General features: G+C 43.2%; 1 protein-coding gene across 2 annotated transcripts in view; it reads right to left on the bottom strand.

The window, feature by feature from the left end:
- Myb (MYB proto-oncogene, transcription factor) overlaps positions 1-10,629 on the bottom strand; it is a 33,225-nt gene extending 22,596 nt beyond the window's left edge. Inside the window, exons 1-6 of one of the 2 annotated variants that reach the window (XM_048354126.1) lie at positions 10,419-10,629; positions 5,971-6,088; positions 4,093-4,164; positions 2,358-2,450; positions 1,887-2,107; positions 230-464 (exon numbers count right to left, since the gene is read on the bottom strand). In XM_048354126.1, the coding sequence (XP_048210083.1) occupies positions 230-464; positions 1,887-2,107; positions 2,358-2,450; positions 4,093-4,164; positions 5,971-6,088; positions 10,419-10,441 (762 nt within the window). In that variant the 5' untranslated portion in view covers positions 10,442-10,629. The remainder of the gene's footprint in view (positions 1-229; positions 465-1,886; positions 2,108-2,357; positions 2,451-4,092; positions 4,165-5,970; positions 6,089-10,418) is intronic. The other variant, XM_048354127.1, reaches the window with a different exon arrangement.
- Between the last annotated feature and the right edge of the window lie 326 nt (positions 10,630-10,955).

Genomic DNA, 10,955 nt, shown 5'->3' with positions numbered 1-10,955 from the left:
CTACTTCTAGGAGCTGTTGAACCCTGGACAAATCATTTACTATTCTTGTTTCTGGGTATATCAATCAGAGATAATCATATCTACACCTGTCTACTAAAAACAGTAAAGGTAATGATCTTGATCCTGTTGATGAAAGCCCTTTGCAAAGTACACAACTGCAAAGTATCTTTATGATAACCTATAGTTAAAATAACCACCTCATTAAACAGAATTCTCAGAAATAGCTTACATTTTGTGCTTCAGAAATGTGGTAATAGGAATAGTCATTATTAACTGAGGGCTGGCCCGTTAGAGGGAGTTGAGATGAAGGTGGGGCATGGGTAAAACCCATCAAATGATTGTTCTTCTGGAAACTGGTAGCCACTGGTGGCTGACTAGCTTTTGAAGACTCCTGTAGATAACCTTCCTGTTCCACCTTCCGACGCATTGTAGAATTCCAGTGGTTCTTGATAGCATTATCAGTTCTGCACAGAAATATACCAGAGAAGAAAAGCTTTACAAACACAAATTGCAATTCAGATTACAGTTAATGGACAGAAAACTGTTTCTAACAGAAATCTATTCTTTGGGCCCACTAATAGTTGTTCTCCCTTTTAATTGTTTTGGTCATTTCCTATTACCATGCTTTCCCTATTGCCTAATTTTAAATCCATAGATTTTTTTTCTTATTTTGCATGAGATAGCTCTTCACCATTTTGTTCTCTTGGTAAAGCAATATTTTCAATAGAATACCCTCTTCACTGCAAATTATCCCTGTGGAGTGTGGCTTAGTGAGGTTTACCCAGGTTAAGAATGGAGATGAGACAGCCAGAATGTATACTCTTTATCTCTCACAGTACCAGTGAGAAAAGTTATGTGACAAAACTCATCTCATCTCTTGAAAACCACTCCAAATATTCTTATTATCACATAGAGGTGACATAAGAAAATGCGATTCCAAAAGAAAAGACACTACCTCCAGTATACATTTAAATTACAAAGCAGCTAAAGTGTCTTCCTATATCCATGGGGGTGGGGCAAGATGTGCTGAAGAAAGAGGAAGTTCAATTGCCCTTTAAGTTTTTAGAAGAATCAAGAGCATATTTTCTCAGACCATAGGCCTCTATTGTCCAAAGTAGAATTTTCTGAACCTCTTACTAAGCCACAAGAGAGGAAATGCTCTGAAACACTACATAAAAGTCATCTCTCAAATGATCCTTTCTCCACATTTAGATTAAGAAGCCCAAGAATTAAATTATCTTCAATATTTACTACCTTAAGTTTCATAGTGAGTAGCATTTTCCAAAATCAAGAAAACTATTTACTGTTTAATCAAGTGGGACAAAAATAAGCCTCTACAGTTAACCTCCATAATGAAGTCATTTTCTTGCCTTGTTCATTAAACAGAAAGAAAATTCTAGAAATATATTATGTCTTCAAAGAAAAGAAGGGTAGAATGACGTGTAGAACAAAGTGTGTGGCAGAAACTAGTAGCTAGTCACTGTTGTGGCTATGTGAATTCAAAACCAACAAACAGCCTGACTGCCTGTCTCTCCTCAGTTTCTTGCACATATTTAGAGTTTTATAATTTACTAAGTACTTTAACATTCATTTTATTTGATCCTAGTACTAGCTCAATGAAATAGGTTACTGGTCATTTTACAAATGGAGACCTAAAGACTGAGGAAAATTTAAAGATTTGGCCCAAGGCTCACCATTGGATAGATATAAGAAGTTCCCTAACAGATAAACATTAAGATCCCTTCTTGTTCTAGAATCTATGGATCTGCTTTCTCTCATGAAGCAGGATTGATGCAATATAATCCATTCACACATTTAAACCAGAGTATTCAATACCCATTCCCTTGTTTTTCCCAACCAATATATGTTTTTTGACATAATATTACCGTCCAGGCAGTAGTTTTGCGATTTCCGCCCATCTGTTCCCCAGTCTCTTGTGTGCCTGGTAAATAATTCTGTCTTCCTCTTCTGTCCAGGAGGTTTTCTTAACTTCTGGATTCAAGTGGTTATGCCACCTTTCCCTACATTGTTTTCCAATTCTCCCCTTTAAGTGCTTGGCAATAACAGACCACCGTTTTGGACCGTATTTCTGTACAAGCTCTATCACCTTCAGATAAACACAAAAATAATCTGTGTTTTAATGTTACTTCATGAGTCAGTGTAATCATGCTTCACTGTTACAAGATGTTTATAACTTCTAAAATCCAGCTTTCATTAGTTGGAACTATGTGAAACAGAGTCCTTTAGTTCCCATTTATACCCTTTACCTTCTTCCTCAGCCTGGAAAACATTGAACAATAGTTGCTGTAGAAATATTCTTAACGATGAGGAACATAGCCATAAAAGACTGAACTTACTCTTTGATCTTCTTCTTTGGTCCACGGACCCTTGATGAGCTCAGGGTTTAGAACTTTCTGCCATCGATGTTGGCACTGCACATCTGTCCGATTCTAAATAAAGTATGCACCCGCACAAAGACAGGATGTGATAAGCATGTAAAGACAGGGATCATATGTAGAAAAGGTGCAGTAAGAGGACATTTTAAGGCATGTATGGAGAATATACCTATTCTTATTACTTCATAGGCTAAAGCATATATCAAAGTTGCTTCTAAAATTAGAAGTTCTGTCTCCCAAGGGAAATGAACGTCCACATGAATAAAAGGAACATTCTGTCAACCTTAACCTCAGTCTATTGCATGTAGATGTACCAATATGGATGACCTACAATCTATTAGAGATTCCACAGTGAAGGCCATAATGAAAATCCACCCACAAGGACTCAAGTTTTCTTTCCGTCCAACCTAAGAGATGTGCTTCAATTAGGACCACAAGTATTTAGTTTGCAGAAAGAAAAAAGGTGATCAAATATAGGCTCTATTTTATAGGACCTGATAATCCCATAAGAAGGAAAAGACAAACATATACTTAACTACTACAGAGACTGAGTTTCATTCATATGCAACAGAGCTCAAAGTAAGATACAGGCCTGGTAAGAAGATTTCCCTCAGGAAGAATCCAAAGTAGCCCTTTGGCTTTGAACAATGGTCAGAACTTTCAACTGGTGAGGCAAAAGGAGAACAGTCTTGGAAATGAAATCAGCAGAAACCAGAGCTCAGAGGAGGGAAAGTAGAAATACCCAAAGCTGCCGTGGAGAGGAAGTAAACAGAAGCCTGGTAGCTGTATGTAGGAGGGCTTTCGTATCAGGTCAAGACTGTTTACTTAATTTGTGAGACTCTAAGTCACATGGTGGTTTAGTTTTATTTTTTTTTAGTGCTGAGGATTAAGCCTTAGGCCTTGAACATGCTAGGCAACAGCTCTGCCATTGAGCTACATTCCCAGCTACCATTGTTAGTTTTGAAAAGATAAGGTACAAATTACACTTTGGGAAGTTCCATCTACCAATAGTGTTTGGGATTGATGGAAGAATGAAAAGCTACCATTGCGGTAGCCAGTTAGGAAGCTGCTTTAACAACCCAGGTGAGAGGACAGGGGTAAGCTATGGTCTGACATTGGAATGAAAAGGATAAGGTAGTCTACAAAGTAATTCTAGGCTTCTTAGTCACCTCCATAGATGTAGGAATTGGCAAGTGGGGTGAGAACCCATGCCAAAATTTTAAACCTGGGTGCTAAAATAGGGATACTGATGAAAATGGAGGATGTAGATAGAGGAAAATGACTTGGAGAAAAAAATTTAATCATCTACATTGTAAATAAATCACCAAATGCTAATTTATATTGTTCTAATAAATTAGAGATTTTTAATGTGGCCAAAATTCTTTTATTAATATATTCAGAAACCCGTTTGTGGATTATAATATAAATATAATTAAGATGGAGGAACTCTCCTCCTGCTTCTTATATGTAGACAAATGTGTAATAGCCTATGAAAGTGAAACTGTGGCTAAAGTGGTAGAGTGCTAGCCTTGAGCAAAAAAGCTTCAGGGGCAGTGCTCAAGGCTTGAGTTCAAGTCCCAGAACTGGCACAAAAAGAAAATATGACACAAATATGTAATATCTTAGGAATGTCTATAAGAATATTTTACTTTAATCTTTGGGAGGAGATTGTTTCTTATAAGAAATAAAAACTTACCGGGAGATAATTGGCAATAACTTTCCAGTCATCGGTTCCATTTTGTTCCACCAGCTTCTTTAGTTTTTCATCCTAGAACATTTAAAGATAATCCTAGGATATCAGAAATTTACTGAATACCTAACTCTGTTCAACTTACATGAGCAAGGGAACTAAGCAAATGAACAAATTCAGGAAAATTAAAAAAAAAAAACAATCCTCAAAAGTATCCAAATACACAGGATATTAATTAGGGAAGAAGCTTATTTAGCATCATATGATAGGTTTCATCTTTACTTGGCTATTGGTTGGTTACTTGTATGATAGAAAATATTACTTTACCTTCCCAGACTTTAGTATATCATCTAAATGGGAATTAACACTTATACCAAGAGGATTATATGGGGATTATATGAGATAATTATACAAAGCTTTACAAGAATGCTTGGTATACATTGGGTGTCTGATGGTAACTGTTAAGAGTTTTAAGTGAATTTCAATTGTTAGACTAAGTGGCCATTTAATTAGGACAAAAGATTAGATCTAGACTAAGAATGAATAGTTACAGTTAGTTCAACCTTCATAAATATAGAATATATCATTTTTACCTAACTTTAAGGCATGTATAATATAATAAAATAATTTCATTTTTGTATCAATGTATTCAAAGCTTATTTAAATAAAACCATATAACATGAAAGATAATGTTCTTCACAATTGCTTCTATCAGTCCATACTCTGCTCACTATCCTATTAATTTCACAAGTGTCATTCTAAATACGTTCCTTTTTCTTCAGTGATAACATCCATACATGATGCAAATCGCTGGCATAATACAGACACAAGACTCAGGAAACCAGGGTTGACAAAAGAACTTCTTTATCCCCAAAGATCATCCAATGCATATCTCTCTAGGTAAAACATGTATTTCTTGGGTGCTTCCCTGGGGATTCTGTCTGTCTGTCACCAGGGGCTCTGGTTTAATCAGAGTACAATGTAAGTGAAGGAGAATTAACTTCATTTGAATTAACTTCATTTGTTCTAATAAAATCCTCTATTAAAGCAAAAGTAACTTTTCTTCACACATTAATAATTTTGCTTCTGAAGGATGTTCCATTTCTACACACACACACACACACACACACACACACACACACACACACACACACGCTTTTGATAAACTAGCCAACAAGGAAAAATGGGAAGCAGATATAGCTTCAGCCATTACTAGATGCTTTTAGAGCAAACATAGGCTCTGTGAAATATCATATATCCAGAATATTAAATGAATACAATAAAAACGATGAGGTCTATTAGTGTTTTGTTTCAGGAAATAACAATCCACTCATTCATTTATTCAGAGAGTCTTTATGAATGAGCTATATTTGCATCAAGTAATTCTGTGTTCAGAGTACACAAAAATGAAGAAGCATTTAGCTCTACCTTCAAAAGACTTGTAGTCTACTAGGAGAAACTTGATGCCATTGCAACCATTAGGCAGAACAAGCATCTCGTAACATGGGAACACAGGCAGGTACTTTCAACCTTACTGGAAGAAGCCAGGGATGGTTTTATAGAAGAGTCAATATCTACACAGGTAATGAAAAAGTAGCACGAAGTAGTAGGACCCAGGAATGAGAATTCAACAGGCAAGAAAAAGATAGCATGAAGGGAGAAGTAAGGACATTCAAAGAACTACAAAAAGTTTGGCAATGGATGGTAGAATGAGCTAGTCAGGGAGTGGTAAAGGTGAGCTTACTACACAGGATGTCTGGGAGAAGCTCTTGATGAACACATTCAGGAGCCCATTTGTAAGTACCTGTAGCATTAGCCACAATGTTGTTTTTCATATATTGCAGAGGCTACATTTCCCCCTGTTTGGACAGAGTGATTAGTTACCTCTTCCCTCGTCCACCTAGTCTTTCCCAAGTGACGCTTTCCAGACTTGGGAAGAAGCCCATCATAATCATGATCACACATCTCAAGGTCTTCATCATCTTCATCACTACTGTATATACTGCAAAAAGAAGAATGGGCAGACATGGGCTGAAACAACAGGGCTTAAATGACTGAATTGCAAAACTGGCACTAAGACTCCTCAATAAGCTATTTGAAAGTAAGGGATATAAAACTTCACAAGCTTGCACAATAAGATTGTTTTCTGCATTCTGTTGCTGTAGTATTATAAACTGGTTCTGCTGTTATTGGTATCCACAGATACAGCGAAGGGCCTGGCACTTTCTATTGCTCTACATGTTTAAACCTGTTGTTACTGTTAGACCAGTGACAAATTACACATTTGGCAACCATCCAACCAATGAAGGCTTAAGTTTAAAATTTAATGTTAAGGACAAGAAAAGGAACAAGAGTTTATGTCCTTTATATAAGTGCATACTCCAAAACTTTAATAAACAATTATGTTCCAATGGAGCTGGTGTTCAACTAAAATTTAACAACTTCAAGAAAGAATGTATCCAATAATATGATTACAGTCATCCCTTAAAGATTAGAAGATTAGGAGAATCTAAGAGGAAAAGTTTAAAAAAAACTCGAGGAAAGATAAACCCATGAAGTAATCAAATTGTTTTGCAACTAACATAAATATCAAATTGTTCGTATCTCTGAGGCTGTATGACCTAACTTGTGGCTATATTTATAATACTTGGTTTCCAGAGTAACTATGTGAATAATTAGGCAGAACCATACTAGCTCTTGTTTTTACTGTCTCAGACTAAATGGTGTTTAAAAATCCTTAGGTATACCTCATTAAAAACAAAGTGATTTTCCCTAAGAAAATCTATGAGTTTTTTTTTTAAAAAAACACATTATTATCTTCAAGCATTTTATTGATTTCTTACTTGTAAACTATGAATTTTGATGATATCCAAAGTAATTACATGCTTTATGTTTATTAATCATTTATTGAGTAGAAGAGAGTAATTTTACAGATAGTTTACTTGTAGTTGTATTTTTCCTCTTAGAATGTGAGAGTTGAATAAGGTATATCCTTAGAACACTGAAATTTATCATATTTGGAACTCTATTAAGCTCAGACCAATAAAAATGATTACAAAGCACCATCATAATGCAAATTGTTGGTAATGAGGACATCTATATTCAGAACAGGTTTTGTCTTCCCAAACTAGCTCACAAGTGTATGTTACCAACCCCCCTACAAAGCAAGCAAAAGTGCTTTAAGTCATGAATTGGGGTTCTTGTAATTTAAAACTATTATTCTGGGCAACAATTGATGGCTCAGGCCTCCTGATGACAGAATGTGTTCTAACTTTAAGATACTACCACCAGCACATTGCTGGTGGCTTATGCCTGTAACCCTAACCAGTAATCCTAGCTACTCAGAAGGCTTAGATCTGAGGATCTTAGTTCAAAGCCAGGCCAGGCAGGAAAATCTGTGAGACTCTTATCTCCAATTAACCAAGAGAAAACTAGAAGTAGAACTATGGCTCAAAGTGGTGTGGTAGAGTGCTGCTAGCCTTAAGCACCCAGGCTCTTAGTTCAAACCCCACAACTGACAAAAAAAAATTACTACCACAGCTAAAATCCACTAAATTATATTCATATTCTGTAGTCATTTTCTTTAAATGGAAAAAGGTTTTATTAAATCCAGAGCTGTCAGTGGCTTTTTGAAGGCTCATAGGGAACTCTTGGGGGGGGGGGGGAGGGGAACCTGAAATGAGGTAGACCTTTGAATGCGGCCATACATTTAACCCAAATTAAGCCTTTGGATTTGTCTAGATCTGGGAGATCACATTCTCCAAGCTAGTAATTGGGCCCCTCCAGGTAACAGAAGAATCTGTTCTAGGAATAAGCACCATATTCAGTCGTCCACAGGGGGCAGCCAAGGTCAGGTAAACGTACAGGGATCAAACAGGGCAAAGCCACAGTTCTCCATGAACTGGACAAATCGCTTTGTTGCTTTCCTTCCTGGCTTCCCTCCTGCTCCCTCTCCCCTCCTGAGCCCTTTCCCCCTGCTACTCTTTCCCCCACTCCCCAGTCCCTCCCTCCCCTGTACAGAGGGATTAGATTCTTTTGCTAAGGTACTTTCCAGCGCGCGTACTTGATGCCCGGTATCTTCCGTTCCTCTTAAAAACCAAGCCCGGAGGCAGAGACGTGCAAAGCCAAGATCTTGGGGGAGAACGTGGCCTGTGACTGACTCGTGCAGGTGCTGAAGGCGCCACAAAGGGCAGCAAGACGAGCCCAGGGCTGCTCTGAGAAGGCTTGGCTGGGCAGGGGGCTCCTCTTTGAGCTTTGCATGAGACTTCCTTGCTCTCTAAAGTGACCTGGTCACCTCAGTAGCATGATTAATTTCTACTAAGGACCTGAAATAACTTTTCTTTTATCTGCTCTGACAAGATCTCAGACCCAACAGTCAACAGACTTTCAAAGGCTGCTTTCAGGCTTGATGCACACGACTCCCCCACCTGCTAGACCCGGTGTGGTTACAAGAGTACAAGTATGAATATTGCATTCTGTCAAGGAACCAAACCGTGCAAAGAAACGAAAAAAGAAAAGGGGCTCTGGTGTGGGGAGTGGGGGGGGGGGGCTGTGTTGGGAAGAGGGAGGGTAGCGAGAGAGGAAGTGCCTTGTGGCCGCTACTGTGATTCTAGAAAAGGGGTTCCTATTCATTTCGCTGACCTGGTTAATAATCCCTGCCTAGTTGACGCTTGCCTTGCAAGAAATGGCTCGGATCCCGCCGCAGCCGGGTTTCTCTTCTCCCCTCCTCCCACCCCCACCCGCCCCGCGCCCGGCCAGGTTAAAGGCTCCCACCCCTCCCCTCCTCGCTACCTGAGATCCGCGGGGAACCCGGGCGGCCCCGCCCCGCGGGCGCAGCAGATCTTGGGGCGCGGAGCCTCGGCCGCACCTCCTCCCAGCACCCCCCCCCCCCACACCCACACACCTTTCCAGCTGCGGGTTTGGCTCTCAACAGAGCAGGTGACCCCAGCGCTCTCCAGTTAAGTCCCAAAGGGGAAAGGTGAAACCTCTCAAAGCGCCGCGCCCCAGCCCTGCGCGGAGGGCCCTGGGCGAGGCCTCAGGGAGCCAAAGTCCCCCTAAGTCGCCCCCCTCTTTTTCCCTGACACCCAGCCAAGCCTAGGTGCCGCTCCCCGAGCAGCCTGGCCGGGGGTGCGCATGTAGGGCCCGCGCCCAGGCTCTTTCCAACTTCCCGGTGCCGCTCTCGGACCGGTGCCTGCCGGCTTAAAAATTAAAAAAAAAAAAAAAAAAGTCAATTAAGTTAGGCGAAAATCAAACAAGCGACGGCGAAGCCGGACGCTAAGCTTTGCCTGCAGGGACCTTTTCCCGATGGATTCGCCAGGGTCCTTCCTTCCAGGGGCCCCTGCCTGAGGCCGGTGACCTAAGGGACCGGAGCCGCGGCGAGCTCCGTGCGTCCACGTGTGCGCTCGGCGCCCGCCAGCTCTCCCGCCCCAGGGAAGTCTGCGGGCATTGCGTCCCGGGTGCGCGGCAGCGACCCTGGGCGCCGTGGGCTTCCATCCCTTTGCCGCGAGTGGACCCTGCCACGGTCCCAACACCCCCCCCCCCCGCGGCGTGTCCAGTCCCAGATATTCTGAGGCCGATAAAAGCAGCACGGACAGCGAATGACAGTTCAGAGGAGTCTCTCTTTTTCTGCTCCCTCTCTCTTCCCATCGGCGAGGCCAACATGCAAGAGGGAATTTCTCCCACCATCCCGGGCAGCCTTGCCAAGTGCGGTGACATGTGCAACGCGGGGGCGCGTGAGATCGAAATTTGCAATAGACATAAATTTAAAACCTTTCAGACAGTAATGACTCGAATCTTCCAAAGCAGGGCTGAAAGCATCTTGCAAACCCTTTCCATTCTCTCCCAAACAGCTTCTTTGCAGCCGCCTGTCAGCTGACACTCCTGCCTCCATAAAGAATGAATGAAATTTAAATGAACTACCTGCAGCTACGAAACAGCCTAGCATTTTGCTTATATCTGCCATATGCTCTGCAATCTCAAGTCCAAACATATCTCAATGCATCCAGCAATTAGGCTGCGACTCCCTCGCTGGCACCCGGGGCATCGAGCCAGGCACCTGGTGAGTTCCCCAGGCTGCTGGGCACCGCTCTGCCCCCGGCTGGAACGTGTTGCTTTTTTCCCTCCTTAAAAAGAGATGTACCCCCCGCGCCGCAGGGAGTGCTTCGCGAGGTCTGGACCACCCCGCACACTTTCCCGATCGCCCGTCTCCCCCGCGCCCCAGGCAGAGGCTGACAGCCCCGCAGAAGGTCTGGGAATGAATTCCCACCTGCTCCCAAGGCCCTGAGCGCCCCGCGCGCCCCCTCCCTAGACCGCCCGCCCAGGCTCCCCGTTACCTGTGCCGGGGTCTCCTGGCCATGGCGCGGCGGGCACGCAGCTCCGCCAAAAAGCCGTGGGGACCCAACCTGCTGCGGCCACCCGCTGCCCACCGCTTCGCGGGCGTCTCTTCCCGACTGCGCAGCGGGCGCTCGGCACCGCCGGGGCGAAGTTTCTCGGGAGAAAGAGGAGGAGGAGGAGGAGGAGGTCCCCGAGGAGGAGGAGAAGGAGGAGGAGGAGGAAACAGGTTGATATTAAAGTGTAAACTCTGTAAACAGAGATGCCATCAAACAAAGAGCTTTGGACACTCCCCCTCCCGCCAAATCTGGCGCCCCTGCAGTGCGCACGCGCCCTGCCCGCCGCCTCCACGGTCGCCCTGGCTGCAGCCCGCGGGGCGGCCCGGCCGGCGGGGCCGCGGCTCCCATTCGTCTCCCGCGCCCCGGCGTGGAGTGTGGCGCGCCGCGAGGCCCGGACGGCGCGCGGGCGTAGAGCCCGGACCCGGGAGGGGGTGGCCGGGGGCCCGCAGTGGCGGCGCCTTTTCCTGCGCAAACCCCGCT

The sequence above is a fragment of the Perognathus longimembris genome, chromosome 9, assembly GCF_023159225.1.
Source record: "Perognathus longimembris pacificus isolate PPM17 chromosome 9, ASM2315922v1, whole genome shotgun sequence".
Taxonomy (NCBI): domain Eukaryota; kingdom Metazoa; phylum Chordata; class Mammalia; order Rodentia; family Heteromyidae; genus Perognathus; species Perognathus longimembris.
The sequence above is the reverse complement of the archived record's forward strand: the minus strand, read 5'-3'. Positions and strand labels throughout refer to the sequence as shown.